The 23771-nt window shown below is 43.4% G+C and overlaps 1 protein-coding gene across 5 annotated transcripts in view; it reads right to left on the bottom strand.

The window, feature by feature from the left end:
• LOC122794558 (intermediate filament family orphan 2-like) overlaps positions 1 to 23771 on the bottom strand; it is a 338280-nt gene that overhangs the window by 49106 nt on the left and 265403 nt on the right. For all 5 annotated transcript variants that reach the window (XM_044063048.1, XM_044063051.1, XM_044063047.1 and 2 more), the window contains one exon: positions 4506 to 4595. In XM_044063048.1, coding sequence (XP_043918983.1) covers positions 4506 to 4595 — 90 coding nt within the window. The remainder of the gene's footprint in view (positions 1 to 4505; positions 4596 to 23771) is intronic.

Genomic DNA, 23771 nt, shown 5'->3' with positions numbered 1-23771 from the left:
GTTACTAACTGCACAGATGCATTGTTTAAAATGAAAAGAAAGTATTTCACCCTTGTTCTGTTAAGACAATGAACTGCAAGCCTGCTTCTTTCTAGTCACGGCACTTCATGTCTGCCTAATCTAACTCTAAGGGAATTAGAGAGAGACAATCATGCACAATGGATGTCTCTGAACAGAACAGTGGCATTGCAATTTCAGATGCTACTTTTGTAACATATGTAAACCTAAAAAATGAAGAAAAAAAAGGCTGAGATTTTCCAGAGGACAGCTTCACCTAAACAGCACAGCAGTCACTATATCTTGTACATAAATACAGAAATACAGAAATTCAGCTTAGACAGCAAAAAGGAAAACTAATTTCAAGGAGTAAAATGTCTGTCTGCCTGGGATGACATGCTGGACAGGCCACGCTGCTTCGCAAGGGACGGCTTGCACCTGTCACCCCTAGGCTTCCGGATATTGGCAAAGGCTCTTGCCACCCCCATAGTGCCTTTTTTAGGCAAGGCTCAAATTCTAAACCTACCACCCTAGAACACAAAAAAGGAAAAAAACTAAGGGTAATGCTGCTCAATGCCAGAAGTCTCAATCTCAAGATGCACACACTCGAGGCCCTTCTCAGTATGGAGAACATCGATGTCTGTGCTGTGACAGAAACCTGGTTCAAGGCTCCTGAGAGCACCCCAGCACTATCAGGTTTCACCTCATATCATGCGTTCTGGCCCCAAAATCCGGACAACACCAAGAAAGGAGGGGGGGTGTCCATATTCATAAAGGACACCCACACCTCAAGGTTGGTGGCAACGCGACGATGCATCGGAGACCATCCAGGTGCAATTAACCATAGGCAAGACTGCTCTGCAATTTGTAGCATGTTACAGGCCACCCTCTCAAACTCAGGAACCTCACATGGCCTTCCTGAAAACATTGGAGGGGATAAATGTATCTCCAAACACCATCATACTAGGTGATTTCAACTACCCTAATATAGACTGGGAACACTACTCAAGCCCAAACACTCTAGCCCAAAGGTTCCTGGAGTTCATAAACTCAAATGCCATGGAACAACTAGTCACCATCCCCACAAGAGGAGAAAACATACTTGATCTCATCATCACAAACATGGGATCACAATGTTCAACACCGGAAGTATACCCCTCACTGGTGAGATCAGATCATAAACTAATCTCGCTGGAGGTCCTCATCCCGCCCCCACCTGAAATAGAAAAGACCATAGTGAAAAACTTCTCAAAAGCCGACTTCACACTTCTAAAAACTAGTGTGGTCTCCTTTAAGGCCCCTGAGCCAGTGGTAAACATTACTCAAACTGCTGAATCACTTACAAATGCCTTCTACCAGCACCTACAGGACTGCATGGATCAGGCAATCCCAAACAAAACTAAGACTCTTTGTACCAAAGGCAAGCGTCCAGTCTGGTGGACCCCAGCCATAAACAAGCTCTACAACAAAAGGAGGAAGCTACTACAAGATAGAGCAAAATCCTTGAAAGGTAAGACACCTTTGATCATTATAAGTAAAAAACTAAGAGCTCTAATAAAATCATCCAAGGCAAATTTTGAGAGAAAAATCGCCAAGAACTCAAAAGACAATCATAAGGCCTTCTTTAGCTATGTTAGAAACCTAGGAGGAAACTCCCAGATATGCTCAGAATTAGTTCAAAATGATGTGAAGATTGCTGAACCTACACACATTGCCAACATACTGGCTGACAGGTTCAGTGCAAACTTCTCCCCCCCCCAAAAGGAGAGATATCTATACCAGCGGATTGTAGCCCCCAAACATCTCCAACGCCCAGGTGAGAACTGCTCGCACCAAGCCAAAAAGCACAGCATCCATGGGACCGGATGGTGTCCCCGGCTGTGTGCTCCACGAACTCAATGAGGAATTAAACCCGCAGTTAGGACAGCTGTTTAATCTTAGCCTCACCTCAGGATACGCACTCCAAGGAGTGGCGCACGGCGACTGTGGTCCCACTTCACAAGGGCGGTGCCTCCACCGACCCTGAAATTACCGTCCCATTAGCTTGACAAGCCTTATCTGCAAAGCCATGGAGAGGATCGTAATGGAACTCATAAATAAAGACATAGGGAACTTGCAGACTTTGGATCCAACCCAGTTTGGCTTTGTCAAAGGCAGATCATGCCTTTTAAACTTGGTTGACTTTTTCGAGACAGTCACCAAGGCCATTGATGAGGGAAAGGCAGTCCATACAGCCTACCTCGACCTGGCAAAGGCCTTCACACAATACCCCACTCAGGTATCATCGAAAAACTCATCAGCTTGAATGTAAACCCATACATCACAAGATGGGTTGCAAACTGGCTAAGTGACAGAACCCACAGGGTCAGAGTTGCTGGAGCCATGTCAGACTCAAAGCCTGTCACAAGTGGTGTCCCACAGGGCTCAGTCCTGAGTCCACTCTTGTTCGGCATCTACTTTTCTGAAGTACAAGCAAACACAGGAGGGTTATGGCTGACAAGGTTTGCAGATGACTGCAAACTGGGCGCCATAGTCGAAAACACATCTGACACAGATATCCTTCAGAAGGGCCTTACAGAAACGGATAACTGGTGCCAGAGCCATGGCCTAAAGTTAAACGCCAAGAAATGCATAGTCATACCCTTCGGGAAAAACAAGGTTACCCCTAGCTACCATATAGGTGGCAATCCACTGAGCACAGAAGAAGTCATCAGGGATCTGGGGACCCAGGTTGACAGTAGCCTTCGCTTGACACTCATGTTGCTAAAGTAGTTAGGAAAACCTTCTACATTGCCCACCTGATCATGAAGGGATTCACATCTAGATCAAGGGAGGTCATCGTCCCCCTGTACTCATCACTCATTAGACCTATGATTGAGTACAATGCCCCATTCAGAATGTATCTGACCCGACACCTGCAGCAGCTGGAAAGGCCCCAAAAGTTCCTCACCAAAAGGATAAAGGGTCTCATATGTCTTATGCTGCCCGACTGAAAGAACTCCAGCTCTATTCAGTCTCATACCGCTTGCTCAGAGGTGACCTGTGCCTGACATATAAGGCCATGTCAAACCCAGATTTGATGAATATGCTTCACCTCAAAAAATCTAGATCCCTCAGAACCACAAGGGCAGGAGACTTAAACCTTGACACGGTTATTAATAGAACGTGCTGGAGGGACAGATTCATCACCCAGAGACTCCCTATGCTGTGGAACAAAATCCCAGTACATGTGAGGCAGAGCACCTCGCTGGCCTTGTTCAAGAGGAATCTTGACCAATGGATGGGAGATCGCAGATATACCCCAGGGATTACTTCAGTGTCACTGCTTGACAGAGGCACAGCAAAATAATAGGCATAGTTTTATTCAAACTAAAGGGGTGGCGAAAGCCACATAACTATGGGCTAGGCTTATAAATGCCCTTGGGCAGATAGCCTAGTATGAACCTATGAACCTATGAAAATGTAACGGCAAACTAAGGAAAACCGAAAAGGAAAGGCAAAAAGGGTTATGCAAAGAAGGACAGACCCATAAGTAACTAAAATGGAAGTTAAAGCTGGAAATGGAACAACGTTTTTCAAAACTCAGTAGCTAAACAGGATGGACTGTGAGGGCCAAGCAGCTTTAACCATCAATAGTAATTAAAGCACATTTGTTAAAATAAGTAGGCAGACTGAAATTGAATAAGGCCCATCTACATGACTGTATGCATATGTCTGTAATCAGTGTGACACCAAGGATTAATTTGAGGTTCCTTGAATAGGCCTAAGTGAGAACCCCAAATCAGAAGTATCATGTTTGCCCCCAGCAAAAATTCATAATGAAGGCTCCTCTATTGCTGAAAGGCTCCATTACGCACATTCCAAACTTGCAGATGATGTAATCAGCACCCCAAACAGAAGCCTGATGGCCTAATACACCATGAAAGGGAGGATAACCAAAACCAGAATAATGTAATGATTACCCCTCTCTACTTTGCTTCTTAACAGACGGCCTGGATTCTGAAATGGACACTATGAGAAAAAGCCTTACAGGAATGATGGACTTTATCGATAACACAGAAAATAGGGGGGGGGTATAAGATTATGTTTTTTCATACCTTACCAATGCATCCTGTCTTACTATGCTCCTTTATGCCTGAACACAATCAGTATGTTACAGCTTCCATCTTTCATCACTATAAGGAGAGTTATCAATAGAAATTATTCTAGCCTGCTGCCCTGTCATGACAGTGCCTCACGGAACACGACAGTCTCTACTCCTGTTTCCAGTTTTCTTTAATAGAATTTAGCAGGTGAGGCATACAATGGAATCCCACTTAAATTCTCTACAGAGTATAAGATAAGAAACTCTGCTGCCTACAGCACTAGCTCTAAAGTGGAACAGACAGGAGGGAGGGGGAAGAGTGTTGCATTGTTCATACAACTATTGCTGCAGAAAATGTGATACAATATCATATATACCCCTGTTGCCCTAGGGATGGGGCAGTGTTCAGGTTAAACATCCTTACCTCAATCTGGCCTATTGTTTCTTGGTATTCTTTGTCCCGAGTTCGGAAGAAGGATTCTGTCTGATGGATCAGGTTGCCGAGGCTCTCATCCTGCAAAGAGAATTAAAGAGACACATTACATCACCAGCCTTTGGAAAGAAACCAGCACAGCTCTTTAAATTACAGTATGAAGCTTGCTCCAAACACTCATTACACAGAACGCAGATGTTCACACACAAAATATGCAGTCTGCAATGTCTGGTTACAGAAATACCACAGCTGCTTGTTTTCAGTAATGACTCACAAGACATTTTTGTAATACTGTTGCTGCAGCTTTAAACCAATACATTTTACTTTACTACCTCGCTGCTTTCATTTTATTCTTTCCTTTACTATTCCTTAGCCATCTGCACTGACCTATGTTCAGGCTACTATTTCCAAGGACTGTTGCTTCTGTTTAACTACTTTTCCATGACTTACAAAGAATGCTCTCAGGGCGACTTGTAATTAAACAGTGGTGTTCAAATGGCAGTGCAAGCAGGGGTCTTCACATTTCTTAGACCGTTCTTTCCGAAGCACTGAACCACAAGTACTACTACTGGCAAGTCACATTAAAAAAGGTCCTCAGTCTTCCCAGACGTACAATGCTTACTTGTCTCTAACTAATGGTCAATTCCTGGTGGCAACTACACAGCAAAGTGCAGTACTGACTTTTCACAAATGGCAGATAATTTTGTGGGGCACAGTGCTGCTTTGCACCTGTTCCAACTCGCACATGTTCTGTTGCTTTCGTTTAGATACACTTACAATTTTTTCCCTGTATCTAAATAATTTTCTTGCCTCTCCCTTTTGGGAACACAGTCAATAATGCATGACATTTATATCTGCTTAAAATGACGTTGAACTAAAGGTTACCACCAAACACTGAATGAAACCAAGAATCTTTTTAAAGGTGCATCTATCAAATTTTGTATAGCAGCTGCAGCCAACTAACTTTTTCTTCGGACATGTTAAGCAATAGCCTTACACTTGGGCATCAACTTTTCTACACTTAAAGTAGCTAATACAGCTTTGTTGCTTTGCCAACATTACATGCGGCCTTTTTTGGCTTCATTTTGTAACTCTTCCCTCGAGCAAGCAAAATGAAAATCAGTTTCCCAGAGAAACAAACAAATGCATGCAGAATGCAAACAAACTACTGGAAAGACTCCTAAAATAACTAGCAAACTTTTCTTAGCCAGGGGTGATACATGAATTAGTCTATATTTCTGCAGTTGGAAGGGGTAGGAAAAGTTTCACTAAAACTTACAGATGCAGTGATTAAACACTACAGAATAAGACAAAAAAGTCAATGGTCACACAGGACCATAAATATGAAAGCTCAGGTACATAGTCACAGCCTGGATTTTTGAAATTCTATGCCAAATTCCAGAATGTACCCCCTTCCACAAAAGGGCATTGTATTTTTCTGGAGTCTATAGGAAAACAGGAATAATACTATGCAAGTGATCACAGAAACCATAAAATCCCTAGCCATATACACCTTTAAGAAGACAAAAAGTTCTTGCCACGTTTGCTATAACATTACTACATTATAACAGGAAAGAATTAAATGATAGCCTTCAGGCAGGAAAAAAAAAAAAGACATTCTGGGAGAAAAAAATGTGCATAAAATATATAACCCTAAACCACATTAAATATACCATTTAACTGCAATGCATTTTACTCACAAGATAAATGTAAGTGTATATGGTAACTCTTCCCCTTTTTACATTTTTATTTATTTATTTGTCATTTGTTTACCGGGGTGGTCTGACTGGGTCTACAAAACCCGTTTTCAGCAGAGGCCCGGGGAGAAAAGCTCCACATACAGTGCAATACAAACACAGCATAATCCAATACAATAACGATTACATTAGAAATACTATACAAAAAATAAAGTGAAAGAACAAACTGTTACAAGATGTAATATTTCTACACATCTAGACAGTTCTATACAGTTAAAACATTACAGATAACAGTCACTCTCATAATACATGACGTAGATGGTGTCAAAATAAAAAGTATGTAGATAGTGCAAAGTGTGACATTGACTGTTATAGTACATACAAAACAATGTTAGTTTCACTTGAAAAAATAGCAGGCAGAAAGTTAGTGATACAGACATATAGCGAGAGAGTTAAAAAGAATAGAAGGATTAATGCCTGAGCAGTAGCTTAAGGATATGGTATAGAAGCAGAGAAGGAGTTAGAAGAGCCTTAGGATCTTGCAGTCTGTGAGGGATTGAAATGTGACAGAAGAGGAAGACCTGAGCATTAGGCAGGCGTTATGCAGGAGCAGAGCCATGTATTTTTGAGATGATTTTTTAACGAGGCTTTGAAATAGGTTAGGCCAGGCATAGACCTAGTAGCTAGATATAGTGAATTCCAATGTATAGAGACAGAGTATGAATACAGAGAGTGACCAGGTTTTCTTGTGGGTTTTGAAACAGCTAAGAGATTTTTGTCTTCTGATTGTAGGGATCAATTTGGTGTGTAAGGTGTGACTAGATTGGCTAGTGTAGGGGCAGGCAGTAGGCTTGAAAATAAGGTTGTGGAAGGCGGACAGCTGAATAAAGGCAAGTTGGTTGCCAGTTTAATTCTAACAGTGGTTTACAGTGGTGTGTGTGATATTCAGAGTTTGTGGCAAACTTTGCAACTTTGTTGTAGCACTATTCCAACATGCTTAGGGTAGAATTTTGTAAGCTAGTTAAGACAGGGGCACCATAAAGGAGATAGGGAAGTAAAAATGTTTGTTTTTAAGGAAAGTTTTGGTTGCTGTGGTAATTAAATGTTTGTTTCTACATAAGAGTCCCAGTTTTTGATGAGTTTTCCTTATATTTTGCTGTATATGGGGGTCAAATTAAAGTTTATTGTCAATGATAACACCTAGAAGTTTAGTTTTCTGCACTATTTCTATGGCAGTGTTGTCAGATGCAAGGATAGTGAATTGAAATGATCAGTGACAAGGGAGGTGTTTTGGGGATGAAAGAGTACTAGTTTTATCTTCTTTGGATTAAGAAGGAGTTAGGGATTTCTTAGCCAGGATTCGACTGCTGTAAAGGATTGCTGAGCTTTTGAGAGTAGTTCTGGTAGTGACTGAGCACAGCAGATTATGGTAGAATCATCAGTGTACTCAATGAGGGTCCCAGGGTGAGAGGCAGTATGAAGGTTGTTTGTGAAAATGTTGAAGAGAAGGGGTCCTACGATGGAGCCTTGGGGGACTCCAGTAGGGTTGTGGAGAAAGGGTGAGAGTTAGTTGGACCATTTCATTTGCTGGACCATTTCATTGCTTGTTTACGATCCTTGAGGTAGCTCTGAAACCATTTTACTGTGTTATATGAGAAGCCTAAGTTAGACAGTGTGTTCAAAAGTAAGGGGTGAGTCACTGTGTCAAAGGTCTTGGAGAGAGACAGGAATACTGAAGCTGTATAGCATCCTGCATGTCTGGCCTTGCTTACGGTGTCTGTAAAAGATAATAGGGCTGTAGCTGTGCTGTTTTGGTTAAAAGATTGTTTTGCAACAGATATTGCATTACCTGCTGATGGATAACGCTCAAGAATTTTGGATATGGGTGACAAGATGGATATAGGACGGAAACTGGATGGATCAAAACAATCACCTCCTTTATGAGTGGGGTGATGTGAGATTGTTTCCATATGGTAGGTGTTTCTGATTTGGATAAAGACCTATTTATAAGGATACTGATTGGGTAGGCGACTGAGTTAGCAGATAGTTTGAGGTAGTATGGGGGGGGGGGAGACTATCAGCTGAAGTAGAGCAGGGTTTTAAGTTTTTGTAGCAGTTTCTTAATGGTGTCAGTGTGTATGGGCTGAAATGAGAATGAGGGACATTTTGTTGAGTAGGGGGGTTAGTAATGATAGGGTTAGAATTAGTTGATGGTCCTTCGGAGCCAGAGGAGTTGGACTTGTTGATTGTGGAACCTTCGGAGCAGATGCCTGCTCCAGTGTCTTTGGCTCTGTTTACTCTGATATCCTCGGTGCCAATTGAGAAATCTAGGAGCCCTCACTCTTTGGTCGGGTCTGGGGAGGATAGTCGGACTGACTTGTCAGTTCCAACTCTGCCTCTCGGGGCTTCGGCTCGGATGAGCACGGCTCTTGCTGTCCTGGTGCCAGGGGTATCGACGGTTTCCTTGGATCCGTCAGTCCCTTCACATCGGAGCAGAGGTACCTTCAAAGCCATGAGGAGAGTTATGTCTCCTAAGACATCTTCGACTTCAGGTCTGGCTACTTCCGCCCCTAAAGCACCTGTGTCTGCTTCTGTTTCACAGATCCTTGCCAGGTGTAGAAACCCAGAGTTTCAGGAAGCCCCACTTGGTGGCCCCTGTTCTTCCGTGACCTCACCAGAAGCCCCCCACTGATGAGATTCCCAGGAAGACAATTTGTAAGAAGAAGCATCTAGACTCCCCACAGGAGTCCCTGACATCTGATCCCAACTTGGATGAATCAGAAGGGTCCCCATGGTCCCACCCTCTGAGGATATCTCATTTGCTGAGATATTAGAAATATTTAGGCAGAGGGATGACTGGCAGTCCACCAACCCTACTGAAGATGATTCGGTTCTCCTGAAGGCTTTCGGGTCTCAGCCCTCCACCTCTTGGGTGTCTCCGTCCTTCGATAAGCTTATGCAGCTGGTCTCACGAAGGGCATGGGAGTCTCCGGACACCATGGAACTTGTCCTCAGAAGGCCCAATAAATTTATCTCTGCTCCCCAGGACAAATCTTTTCTGACAAAGGGTGTGCCAATTGATGCCATGCTGGTGGCGGCAGCCACCAAAAAGGAAATTTCATAAACTTCCTCTTCTATCCATCCTCCTAACAGAGATTCTAGGATCATGGATAGATATGGGAAGCGCATTTACAGTTCAGCGACATTTGCAATCCGTTTGCTCAACTATCTAACCCATTTTACTAGACTGCAAAGAGATCTCCTTAAAGAGCTGGGAGATGCTCTTCAGGGTACAGTAGCTGCAGGAGCTTCAGATAAAGTTGCCTCCCAGCTTGCTACCCTCAACTCCATAGTTAACTTGTCTATGCGCCTCATTTTGTATGCAGCTGATGGAACAAGCAGGGCAGCATGTACAGGAATTGCTCTTAGGAGACACTCCTGGATGCGCTTGTGTTCCTTCATGGAACCCTTCAAGTCATCCTTTGTAAATACCCCTTTTGATGGCTCGTCCCTTTTCTGGCCCAAAGTTAAGGAAACTTTGACCAGGTGTGAGTAGGAAGGAAAGACTCTTGTTTGCCACAGTCTGTTTTTCCACCCCTACCAGACCCTACCCCAAGGGTCAAAGGGGAGGGAAGATGTGGTTCTGAAGAGCCCAAGGAGCCTTTCAGGACACACGTGGTGAACCCCCTCCAGGGGCAGAGGAGGGGGCAATAATGGAAGACGCCGCCCTCGCAGCAGAGGGGGTCTGCAAAACCAGGGAGACAGATCACTTCTTTGGGAAGCCCTACCAGCGCTCCTGAAAGGAGGCCCGAATGTCCTACTCTGGAGGCAGTCGGAGGTCACTTATCTTTGTATCCAGACACCTGGCTCAAAATAACAAACGACAACTGGGTACAAAGTATCATTTCCAAAGGATATTTCATTCCCTTCACCACACCCCCTCCACTGATGAGAAAAATCCCGGACATTCCACCCAGTTACAGGGAACAGGCAACAATAGAGGTCCAATTGTTGCTATCAAAAAGAGTCATCCAACCAGTCCCAGCAGACCAGATAGAATCTGGAACTTACTTGAGATTCTTTTAGTTCCAAAAAAGACAAGGGACTGGAGACCTATATTGGACCGCAGCAGACTAAACAGATCGGTCAAGAAAGAGAAGTTTTGGATGGTCACGCTTCAGTCGATACTCCCCTTTTTAGGGATAGACAATTGGATGTGCTTGATAGATCTCCAGGATGCCTTCTACCACATAAAAATGGCCAGACCATCCAGGGATAATCTGGGCTTCTGACTGGGAGCCAATCATTACCCTGCCCTTTGGTTTCACTGCAGCAAATGTTCAGCAAATGCATGGCAGTGGTCACGGCTCACCTGAGACGTTTAGGATTCCAGGTGTTTCCATACCTAGACGATTGGCTCCTCAATGCCACAACCAGGCATCAACTCATTCAAGCCAGGGACATCACTCTTTGACTCTCCAGTCAGCTGGGCATTACAACAAACTCAGGAAAATCTGCCTTGTTGCCATCGCAACATACTGTTTTTATCGGAGCAGAGTTGGACACCACCACCACCACCACCACGCTGAGACTTCCAGTAGAAAGAATCTTACTACTCGGTCAGCAGGTCCACAATCTGATAACCAAAAACAAGGTTCCAGCATCAGAAGTACTAAAATTGTTAGGTATGATGGCAGCTGCAATATTGGCCATACCTCTGGGTCACATGCACATGCGGATTTCTGCAATGGCTGTTGTTCACTCAGTGGTCTTACCAAGAGCTCCCAATGTCTCACCTTATAATGATCACGAACTCGTGCAAAAAGGATCTTCAGTGGTGGTTGACCTCTCTTCATGTCACAGCAGGTCATCTTTTTGTCCTACCCCCACCAGCGGCCACATTGACCACGGATGTTTCCCTGATAGGGTGTGGGGGAGGTATTTTCAGGGAAGAACAGCCCAAGGCACATGGACCGATCAAGAAACACATCTGCATATCTATGTCCTAGAAATGAGAGCAGCACTTTTAGCATTGCAGTACTTCTAGGACTCTCTTCCTCTGGGTACAATTATGATTCAGACAGACAACATGCCAGTGGTCTGGTACTTGAACAAACAAGGAGGAATCAGGTCCTACTCCCTTTGTTGCGAGGCCCTAAGAGTATGGCAGTGGGCTACATCCAACCCAGCGCTGTTAGCAGCGCACATCCCGGGGAAGTCCAACATGATAGACAAGCTGAGCAGAGCAATTTTGTTGCCTCACGAGTGGCCCCTCAAGAAAGAAATAGCGGACAGGATATTCTGCAGGTGGGGCCAGCCTTGCTGCGACCTTTTCGCCAGTCACATGAACACGAAATGCAGAAGCTACTCTGCCCTGATTCCCCCTCCGGGAGAAGCCCCAAGGGACACACTCATACAGGATTGGCCTCCTGGTCTCCTCTATGATTTCCCACCAATCCCACTGATATCCAAGATACTACAGAAAGCAAAAGCCCTGGGAAAGACCATCATTCTAATAGCCCCTCATTGGCCTCGTCAGATTTGGTTCCCCTTCCTTCGACTTCAACTTTTGGAGGACCCTTGGATTCTAGACCCAGTTCCATATCTTCTGAAGCACTCGTCGGGGGAACTTCATCCCTCTATTCAGTCCCTGAAACTGACAGCTTGGCTGCTCCAATTCCCATTATAGCCAGGTTCCATAACCTTTCCAACTAGACAAAGCAAATTCTCATATCCTCTCAAAAATCCTCTACGAGGAAGCTATACCTTAGCAAATAAAAAACATTTTCTGTATGGGCTTCTCAAAACATTGATCCCTACCTAGCCCCCATGGCCACTATACTAGAGTTCTTGACCATGATCTTCAACAAAGGAGCTGCAGCAGCAACAGTTGGTGTTCAACTTGCTGCCATTTCTAATTTTCACCTTGGATTTTAAGGCTTGAACATTGTCACACAAACTATCCAAAGCTCTTCTCAAAGGGACCTTTCATCTCAGACCACCTGTGAAATCTCCCTATACCCCATGGAATCTAAATTTTATGCTCTCGCATTATTCTCCCTCCATCTGAACCAGCTTCGTCATGTGACCTCAAATTTTTGTCATGGAAGACCATCTTTTTAGTAGCTATCACTTCTGCCCGCAGAGTGTCACAGCTTCAAGCCTTGTCCATTAAGCCTCCTTATTTGATTTTCCATGCTGACAGAGTCTCACTTCGAACTAACCCCTCCTTTTTGCCTAAAGTTTGCACTGAAGCCAATCTTAATCAAATTATTGATTTGCCAGTTTTCTTCCACAATCACTCCAACAATTTAGAATATATGCTGCACAAACATGATGTTCATAGACAGCTCAGATTTTACTTGAATAGAACAAAACATTTTAGGAAATATGAACAGCTTTTTGTTTCTTTTTCAGACTCCAGGAAAGGTATGCCAGTGACTAAAACAACTCTAAGTGGTTATCTAACTGGATAACATTTGCTTATTCAGCTGCTAATATGTCCTTACAACATAAAATTAAAGCTCACTCCACCAGAGTAGTGTCTACATCCTCTGCCTTTTCTGCCAGACTTCCTATAGATAACATTTGTGCAGCAGCCACTTGGTGAAGACCTGATACCTTTATCACTCATTACAAAGTTGACAGAGCCTCCTTTGAGTCTACTGTTCTGAAAAACCTGCTCCCGTGAGCCACCCGAGATAGATGATGCTTGGGACGCTACCCATCTGTAAGAATGGATGGCGAGATAGAACAATTTCACATAAAGAAGTTATGTACTTACCATAACGTTCCATGGGAGTTGTTCATCTCGCCTTCATTCTTACTTCCCACCCTCCTACCCCCATCCAGGGTTTTTCGTAGACCGAGATGCTGGATTCTTCCAGGTTGCTCAACTCTTCTACAGCTTTCATTTATGGAGTGATAGAATGACATATGGTATTATTATACACAACAAACAAGATCTGACGTAACTCTAGGTGCATCATGGGATAGGGGCTTGGCCTCGAGGTATCTGAAGACCTCGAGCTTTGTAGTAGGCTGACTCGGAGCAGAGGATCAGCTCCGAACCCATCTGTAAGAATGAAGGCGAGATGAACAACTCACATGGAACGCTATGGTAAGTACGTAACTTCTTTATTTCAATGCACCTTTCACCGTTAATGTAAGCCAACCCATCTACAAAGCCCCAAATGAATTTCAAGATTATTCAAAAGCCACTTGTTTGCTGCTCACCAATATCCCAAATAAACAAAACTGGCATACATCACCAATATTCTGGATAAACACAATGGCATGTACTAATTGTGCACAAGGTCATTCATAACCCAAACCTTGTTCACTTATTCTCCTCTAAATTTTGCTTCATCATCACTAAACATTCTGAACAGGCAGGTCCCCTCCACTGCAAACATTGTGATTAATCAAACGCAAGCCTGTTTAGTCTGGCTCCATGGCACAGAGGGATAATAGAGCCTTGACTGAGGCCTAGGTGACAAGGATTCAAATACAACCCAGGCTCGGGGGGGGTGAAAGGACATGATCTTTTTTCTTCTCCCAAGAATTTGCATGCACTTGGACGCATAAATGGTGGCACAATCTCCTTGGTACAGACCACACAGACCACTGCTTTTGCTGCTGGGGGATAGGGTTACATGAAGGCAATGTTCTCTACTAAGTGAAGGGATGTCCTTCGTGGACAGTCCAATGCACATCCTTAAATCAGCACCATGCCAGGTGCTTGCAGTAGAGATGGGGAGGAAAAACTTGAACTACTCACCCCCTACTGATGGCTGCCTGGATGATGATCCCTCTTGGTTGGCTCTCTCTCAGTTGGGAATCAATAGGCTAAATGACCAAGAGAGGGAGGGTCTGATGGGCAGTACGGGCAAATAGTTTGTTTGTCTTTTCGGCTTTTCCCAGTTAGGGGTCACCACAGTGGAACTCCAGTCTGCTAATGATTGGCAGTAGATTTTTTATGGTGCCGGGTTGCCAGCCCGATGCCCAACCTTCAGCAAAGGCACGCCCATTCACACGTGTCTTTCGGAGGCCACTCGACTACGGGGAGGACATGCAGACTCCACACAGAAGGCACTCCAGCCATGAATCGAACAGGAGAACCTCTTGTCATGCAAAAAAAAAAAAAAAAAGACTGCTTGCGGAAATCAACTATATAAGAAAAAGAAAAAATGGCCAAATGACCTTTTACAAAAAAAATCATCTTTTCATCACTACAGAAACAATCTAAAATTTGTAAGCAAAACTCTTAAGCATACTATAAGTGAATGCAAAGCTGGTTACAAACTTAATAGCCACATACAAAGGGTAATCAAAAGGCCTTACATAGTTACATTAAGCAATTCAGAAGTAAGACAAACAGTTGCACTAATCTTACTTCATACAGCATACCCTCATCTTACACTGCAACTTTACTGAATTTCCTTGCATAGAAATTTAGCTCAAAAGTCATACAAGCTCACAGTCCTATAAGCTTCCTATACTAATCCACCCAAGACAAAGTCACAGAAGCTCTCTACAAAACCAAAAAAGTACAGTTGTGTACACTTACCATAAATGTAGATGCTGTTTATTCACCGTTGCAGTCATTACATTTGGGTTAGTCGGCCTGATTAACAAAGTCTTGTGTCCTGCATTGGATGCTGTCCCTTCTTCCATGACGTCAGGTCGTCAGGGGTATAAAACATGCAGCTGATGTCATTACCTCAGTTTTTCTTGCCCCAGATGTCAGGTGCCCCCCCACCCCCAATGGGAAGCAATTAAAACTATAATTATAAGGATATACCTCCAACAAAAAGGCAAATGCACCAAAAAGCTTTTTGAGCATAGGGAGGGAAAGTACAGGTATAGCCAAAAGAAGAAAGGGGGCTGGAGGGAGGGTAACCAGGACTGCAACCGTGAATACACTCCAACATCTACATTTATGGTAAGTGTACACAACTGTACTATGTTCTTCATGTTTCACTGTTGCAGTCATTACATTTGGGTAGATTCACAAAGTTAAGGTTGGGAGGAGGAATTTAAATAGAATTAGGACAAGCTATAAGGCCCTGCAAGACTGCAGTGGCAAAGCCAGCTCTGGAGTTAGAGAAAATTGGCAAATGATAATATGCTTGGTGAAAGTATGTACAGAACTCCAGTTGGCAGCTTCTAGAATGTCCCTGGTAGGGACCCCCCTGAGAAAGGCTGTAGAGGTAGATGCAGCCCTGTTGAATGGGGTTTGATTCCCTGTGGGATAGGTTTTCCATGTTGCTTATAGTAGAAATGAATGCAGTGGCCTATCCATTTTGAAATGGTTTGCTTTGAAATAGCTTTCCCCTCTGTCCCTGCAGCAAATGCCACGAGCAGTTGTTCAGATATCCTTTGAGTTTTTGAGTTTTAGTCCTGTCTCAGTAGAATATAAGTTGTCTGTGCACATCTAAGGAGTACAGTATCCGTTTCCCTTTGTTCTGTGGGTTAGGAAAGAAGGTAGGCAAATGAATGGACTGATTAGGAGCCACACTGGGTACCACCTTAGGCATGAAGGAGGGACTGGTTCTGAGGGACAACCTGTCCGCATGAAAGATGATGAAAGGCTCCACTGCCATAAGGGCCTGTAATTCAGATACCCTTCTTGCAGAAGTGATTGCTAAAAGGAAAGCCATTTTCCAGGAAAGGAATTTTAAATCTGCAGTAGCAGCTGGCTCGAAAGGAGGAAGAGTGAGTTTCTCAAAGACAAAAAGGTCCCAGGCTGAAGTTGCAGCTCTCCTGGGTGGACTTATATTTTTGGCCCCTCTGAAGAACTGCTTGAGCAGTGGGTGAGAGAAGAGGGAAGGCTCTGTGCTATAATGAGCTGAAATGGCTGAGGCATGAATTTTGATGGAGGAAAAGGACAATCCCTTATGACGCACCTCAGTCAAGTATTGTAGAATCTGAGGTAAATTGGGCACTGCTGCACTCATCCCTTGAGATTGATTCCAGGCACAAAATCTTTTCCATTTTGCAGCATAAGATTTTCTAATACTAGGCCTCCTTGCCTCTAAAATGATATCCATTCACTGATTTACTGAGGGATGGTAAAGGAAAGATTAGGTAATTAGCCAGGCTGCTAGGTTCAGGGTTTGCAGCTGAGGGTGCAGAATCTGGTTCTCCTGCTGAGACAACAGGGAAGGAGTCTGAGGCAGGTGCCATGGAGCCAAGCGTGACACACTGCGCAAGAGGGTGTACACCAGTGTTGGCATGGCCAGTCTGGTGCAATTTAAATCGTCATTGGCTTGTCCTGTTTGATCTTTAGTAGTACCTTGGAGAGAAGTGGCAGACGAGGAAAGGCATAAACTGAAGGATAGAGCATCCACTTTCCAAGCTAGCTTGTGGGGAATTCTTGTGCAAACTTTGTCTAATTGATGGTTCTGGGGGGAGGCAAACAGGTCTATATCTGGGCTCCCCCATTTGCTTGTCAACATGTTGAAAATCCTTGGTTCCAGTTTCCACTCGTGTAGGTCCATGAGGTTTCTGCTTAGTCCGTATGCCAGTGTATTTAGTTTTCTGGCAGGAATTGAGCTTGTAGATTCACCTGGTAGCTCAAGGCTGTGCTCCACAGTGCCATGGCTAGTCTGCAGAGGGGGTAAGAATGTGTGCTTGTTTATGTACCACATGACAGTGGTGTTGTCCGTCTTTACCATTAGTTGTCCTGGAAGAAGGTGGTCCTTGAAGGTTGTCTGAGCATTCTGTACAGCTAATATCTCCTTTTGATTTATGTGCAGGTGCATTTGACTTGGGTTCCATTTGCCCTGAATGCACTTCCCTGCCAGGTGAGCCCCCCATGCATAGTCTGATGCGTCTGTTGTTAAGGTCTGAGCGGCAGGGGATAGTGAGAATGGTAGTCCCCTGTTTTGGTGGCAGGCCTTTGCCCACCAAAGGAACTCTAGGCGTAGGCAAGGTATGATAGGAATCATTGCTTCTAGATCCTGTGAATGTTGACACCATTGGCTTTTGAGATACCATTGTAGTTTCCTCATATGCAGCCTTCATATGGAATTAGAAGAATGCAGGAGGCCATGAACCCCAAGGCCTGCAGTATTTGCCTTGCAGATAGCTGGGTTTTTGTGGCCACTTGTTTGAAGTAGGTTGTCAAATGAATCTGTTTTTCTGGCATGAGGATAGCCATCTGGGATGTTGTATTCAAGCTTGCTCCCAGGAATATAATTTGTTGACAAGGTACCAGGTGGGATTTCTTTTCGTTTATGGTGTACCCCAGACAAGTCAAGTCAGCACCCTTTGAACAAAGACCAGATGATTCAAAAGTAGGTCCTGGCTTTCTGCCTGAATTAGACAATCGTCCAGGTATGGGTATATTTGAATATTTCTTTGCCTGCAAAATGCAATGATTGGAGCTAGGCACTTTGTGAATACCCTGGGCGCAGTAGATAAGCCAAAGGGCAGTGCAGAGAACTGATGGTGCATGAAGCCTGCTTTGAAGCGTAGGCATCTTCTGCAAGACTCCCTGATAAGGATGTGCAGGCATGCTTCTTTTAAGTCTAGTGTTGCCAACATTGCATATTTTGCCTAGCATAGGAAGCAGCTGGTGAAGAGTCAGCATTTTGAATTTTGGAATCACCAGAAAGGTGTTCAGAGTAGAAAGGTCCAGGATAGGACGCCATGTACTGCTTTTTCTGGGTACCAGGAAAAGTCTTGAATAGAAACCTTGTCCCTTTTCCTCGTCTGGTAACAACTGAATAGCCCCCATGCTTAAGAGAGAGAGTACTTGATTTTGGGCCTCTGCCCACTGATTTGGGGGTAGATCTGGCCACCTGCTTGGTGTTGGTAATGTGTGGAAGTGAAATATGTATCCTTGGGACACTATATTTAAAACCCAATTGTCCTGGGTAATGAGTTCCCAGTTTTTGGCCTGCAGGCCAATCTTTCCGCCTAAAGAAGCATTCAGTTGGGAAGTGCTTGGAAGTTTTTGGAAGTTTTAAAAGTAAGTCATTGAGACAGCATAGGCCTTTAGCTATACCTCCTGTACTAGACATTGTTGATGATGATGCCTTTTCAGAATAGGGGGGAGTCTTACTACTCCCAGATTTGGGTGCAGAAATCCCCCACTGCTTAGCCTTGTGTGTCCCCTGGGACTGAAATCTGGGGTTTCTGCTGTGTCTGGGTTTGGCTTGAGAAGACCTGGAAGGGGCTGGAAAGGACCAATTCTTAGAGGGACAATGCCTACTAAATCTAGGAGGCTGAACTTGCAAGAAATGTTTAACAGTTTGCATAGATTTAGCTTTATCTTCCATCTTTTTAAGAACTTCCTCAGCTTTCTTGCCATACAGATGGTCCTGATTTAAGGGAGCATCCAAAAGTTTAGCTTTAACATGATCAATCAAAAATTGCTCCTTAAGCCAATCATGCCTTCTGAGCACAGACCCAGTAAAAGCAGCCCTGCAAGAGGCCTCTAATGAATCAAATCCACATTGCAAAGTATGTTTACCAACCTGTTCAGCAGAATGCATGAAATCCTGTAATTCTTTACTTTCAGCACAGTCAGGAATCAACATCATTTTCTGTTTAAGCAACACAATAAGAGGTTGTTGATACTTTAACATATGAAACTGGCAGTTTAAAGCCCTAATGGCCAAGGTTGCAGAAGTGTAAACATTCTTACCCAATCTATCCAGCACTGTGGAGTCTCTAACAGAAGGGGTAGGATTTTTAAGCAGTAGAAGCCTTAATGCCCTTGGGTCTCTGTGAAATAGTCTCTGGATCCACAATAGGATTTTTAAAAAGAAACATGTGTGAATCAGGAACCCTGTAATATCAGTCAGGTTTTCTGGGAGCAGGAGGCAAAGAATCAGGGGCCAGACTAGATTCTGAAAAGGCATCATCAACAATGTCTAGTACAGGAGGTATAGCTAAAGGCCTATGCTGAGGCAGGAGCAAGAAATCCCAAAGCTTCTTTTTTGAATCAGAAAAATCCTGTCTTTCCCAATGGAAATGCTCCCTAGGAGTATGTAAGGTTTCACCAAAATAAATTTTCTCTGGAGGGGAGCAGAGGGAATGGAGTCCTCTGCATCAGAATCCTGATAAGTAGATAAGGGCAAATCCAGATCATCAGAAGAATCAGAAAAAAATCAGAATCCTGGTCTGACAATTCATAAACAACTTCAGCCTTAGGTCTCTTAGAAGGTGGAGGTTGGCTTCCCCTGATTAAAGTTATAAGATCTTCAGCCATTCTTATCATTTCTTTTTTTAGGCATAGAGGCCTGAGCATGTGGCCTGGGTGTTGGTTTCTTAGGCATGGTTCGAGATTTAAGTCTAAGAAGAAGAAAGAGGCGTTGGTTTAATATGCAAGTCCGTAGGCCTCAATACACCCTCAGAAGCCAGTGCCTGCACAACGACTCCGGATCCATCCAAGGTAGAGAAATCCACAAGTTCCACAGTTGAAGCATCTTGCGGCATACCGGACTCCGAATGGGTCTCAGTACAGGCCTGCGAATCAGAAGTAGCTGGTATCAGGGGCTGCGAAAGTGCCTCACTGAGTACTGGCGACTGGCATAGGAGAAGCGTCTTCAGCAGCTCTGGACCAAGGCGGCCTGTCTCTGTCTTTATCTTTGCGTTTTTTTGGAATTCCGGTAGTCGGATGGCTAACAGACGACATTTCTGGATAATTAAACCGAGAACTGAAATATTTAGAGGCGAAAATATACAGACGACGGACAGTGCGCTGATTAAATAAAGCACAAAACTGACAGCAAGGTACGTCGTGGTCAGGGCCCAGGCAAGGAATACAGTACGAATGAAAATCTTTGTGAGGTATTTGCTTTCCACAAGTAATGCAATTATTAACTTTTACTGACATCGGTAAGGAGCAAAAAAAGTTTCCCTAACGGGGTACTTAGCTTTAGTTGAAGACTTCGGTCCTGAAATTCGAAAATGAAAATTTCAGGATTCGGCCGACCGGCACTTGTGAAATGCTTCTGCTTCGGGCACCGTGCGGCAAGAAAGACTGAGGTAATGCCATCGGCTGCATGTTTTATACCCCTGATGACCTGACGTCATGGTAGAAGGGACAGCATCTGATGCAGGACCCAAGACTGTTAATCAGGCCAACTGAGGGCTACTGCGAGCAGATAACCCAAATGTAATGACTAACAGTGAAACACGAAGAACATAATTTGTTTTTTTGGGTCCAAAAAATATGCCAGGCAGTCTGGTTGTACATATCAAGCACCACACAGCCAAACACCATCACACTTATTTTAACCTTAAGTCTCCTCACTGACCATTATTTAACATTTTTTAACCAGGAAAGTCCGACTTGGAACAAAGCCATTTTTCAGTGGAGGCCCAGGGAGAAACACTCCAGATGGCATGTCTTTTAATGTGAGAGGAAATTGGAGCACCCAGAGGAATCCCACAGGAATGCAGGGAGGACATGCAGACACCACACAGAAGGCACCCCTAGCCAAGAATTGAACCAGAGAACCTCTTGCTGCGAGACGAAAATGCTACTGCTACACCACTGCACCATCCAAATTCATTCAACTATTCATCTGAAACTTGAATTAACATGGCATTTCTCCTTCAGAAGAACGGCAGTGCAATAGACTCTGGTAGCTACAGGCTTATATGTTTTTACAAGCACAGTTTGTTTGTAAAATCACAGTCTGTGTCACTGTTAAACAGATTAAAAATAACAGGCAACCTCCATAACTGAGAATACAATCAGTTTAGATTTGCAAAAGCAGACTGTGTCTACCTAGCCTAGGGTACTAGTCTAACAAGGTTGTAGAAGCCTTAGATGAGGGGCTATCTATACACACATTGCCCACCACGGCCTTCTGAAATAATTCCAGGCAAATATTTCATGTAGTCCATTCGACAGCCAACTCACTTATGGACAAAAACTTGCATTGTAAAGGTTAGTGGCATCTCTTCCAGCTGCAAGGAAATCAACCCTCTTATTCAACATCTACTTCTGTGACTGGAAATACAGCACCCCGAACGTCTGGCTAACCAGGACTGAGGATAAATCCAAACTAGGAGCAGCTGTCAGCTCCATTCAAGACTACCAAATTCTCCAGCACAGCCTAGGTCAAACCAACACCTGGTGCGCTATCCAGGGGCTCACATTAAATGCTGAAGTACAGCACAAGTAACTACAGTGGTCAATATATGGCACAAGATGGCATCTTTTTACTTGCTCTTTCTTACTACCATTGTCTTTTAACTTGTTATACTTTTGTGGTAAGCTTATTTTGTAGAAGTAACTTGAACTATCCTTTAGTCGTACCTGAAAATGTGCTGTACATGCTCAGTGCTTTCAACGTTGTACAATAAAATGCATTTAAGAAAAAAAACAAGGAACAAACATTTTGCGTAGTTGCTTTTCCACAAGGTAGGACCGCAGACATTATTAAAAAAAAAAAAAAAAAAAAGCATCACAAAGCACATACACAGCTCCCGTGTGCATGTGCTGTGAGCTTTGGACATAAACATCCACATAAGGATGTATGGAGAGCTAAAGAACACATTCATACTTTCTAAGTGTATATGCCAATCTCAGGATACATGTGTACCTATGTATGTATGTGTGTATGTACTGTGGAGTTCATGCCCATTCATCTGAGCACAATTACACCGATATCAGGACATATATAAAACCTTGCATGCACAAACCCGAATTCTGGAACATGTACATGTCTCAGCATGCATATAAGCTGAGCTCAGGATATGTGTACCCTTAAGTTAGGCATGTACACCAAGCCCAGGAGATATGCAGACTCTGCAGGAATGTACGGGGGGCACCAACAACAGCTACTTTTGCTTCCGGTATGGAGTTTGGGTATCCAGTGTGATCCATTTTATTTATTTTCCAATTGTTAACCAGGTAAATAGGGTGGTCCAAAAACCCTTTTCAGCTACGACCTGGACTAGAAATGGCAACAGATACTGTTGAAAATTAGAACATACATGTTCAACAGTTATCACATACGCTCTTGCAATGGAATAATGCTGTACAACTTATAAAACAGAGAAATTCATCATTAGTTCAGTAATAAAAGTAAAAGTACAAGAAAAATGTTGCATAGGCTCCAAGATGGGGTGTGTTTTGTGAGGGCTCTATATGTCTGCTGACTGTCCATGTCCCAAGACATGCCTTAAGTCAATTAGTGAGCCTGCAAAACACCCATAAATAGGTGTGTGTGTGTGTGTGTGTGTGTGTGTGTGTGTGTGTGTGTGTGTGTGTGTGTGTTTACTCCACTAACGACTAAAATCCTGTCCAGGATTAATTGTTCCACTTTGCAACCACTAAGTAGAGAGATTGGCTTAACTTTGAACTGGACAAAATGGGTACAACAAAAGGAATGAACAAACAGCATCTGAGAAAGTTCAAGACTAGATTCTAAGAAAGTCTATGGTACTGCAGCTAAACTGATATATAAAGCTCAATACACTCATATAAAAGTCATGTGAAGAAATGGAACAGCCTTTACACAAATCTGAAGGAAGTCCTTTATAAAAGGACTGTCACATGGTTTTATTTTTCAGAACAGAGCTTTGCTCATACAAGAGATTTGCTATTACTTTAACAGTCTGCATTACACAGTCTAAATATTAAGAGGAGGAGATCCTTCAAAATAAACTTATGTTAAACTTTCTTTCTCAGTGCAGCTGTAATTTTTGCACATCTCTGCAAAAGCAGAGGTTAGACAATGAACAGACAAGTATTTGTAAACATTTTGTTTAGAGGTTAAAACCAACAACTTGAAGCTGGAACAGACTTCTCTGCTGTCACCTACTGTGTGACCCTTAGTAAAGCACTTCTCTGTCAGCTGCTCTGTAATCTCTTTGTGGAACAAATACTGCAGCATTGCTGTTTCTCCTTAAAGGATATGATGTGAATGAGAAGTGTTTTAATGGCAGGCATTTTCCTTGCCAGATGTTTTCTCCTACTGTTTTCTCAGAGTTACTTATAAACCAGCACATATGCAGGAACTTTACTTGGAAAGACACTATTACTACAATCAGTACAACACCAGGAAGGATATAATTTCTGCAAAGACACACACTCATTTCCCTTTCTAACAGCATTCTCTACACACACTCTTCTTTGGTCAAAATACAGACTTTCCTTTACAAACAGTGCTTGTCTGCTTTCTGCATTCCTTTTACACTGCTATTGAGATAGTTATCTATAGTGAGACTCCAATGCTAAATCTACAGGAGCTCCAGGGAATGGGATTCTCAATTAAATAATGAATGAATAACAAAGTCACGACAAAAATGCATTATGGCACTATGTCTCAGAGGGCAGAGAGGTAGCAGAGAAGGTAATGGTCAATGCTATGTCCTCAGGACAATGGTAGAGATGTCATGCAACAATGGAATGCCCCCAAGAATGCTTTCAGGGTTTTGCACTCAATAAAGTGCCTATTTTTTACTTAGTTATCCATGCAAAGTAATAAGAAAAGTGACACAGCTAAGAGCATGGATAAACAACCATGGTAAATCTGCTACATTACACCTGAAAACATAAGAAAAGTCAAGAAATTAAGCAGGCTAACCC

Source organism: Protopterus annectens, chromosome 2.part1 (assembly GCF_019279795.1).
Source record: "Protopterus annectens isolate FY-2018-M chromosome 2.part1, PAN1.0, whole genome shotgun sequence".
Classification (NCBI taxonomy): domain Eukaryota; kingdom Metazoa; phylum Chordata; order Ceratodontiformes; family Protopteridae; genus Protopterus; species Protopterus annectens.
This window is presented reverse-complemented; position numbering and strand designations above follow the sequence as displayed.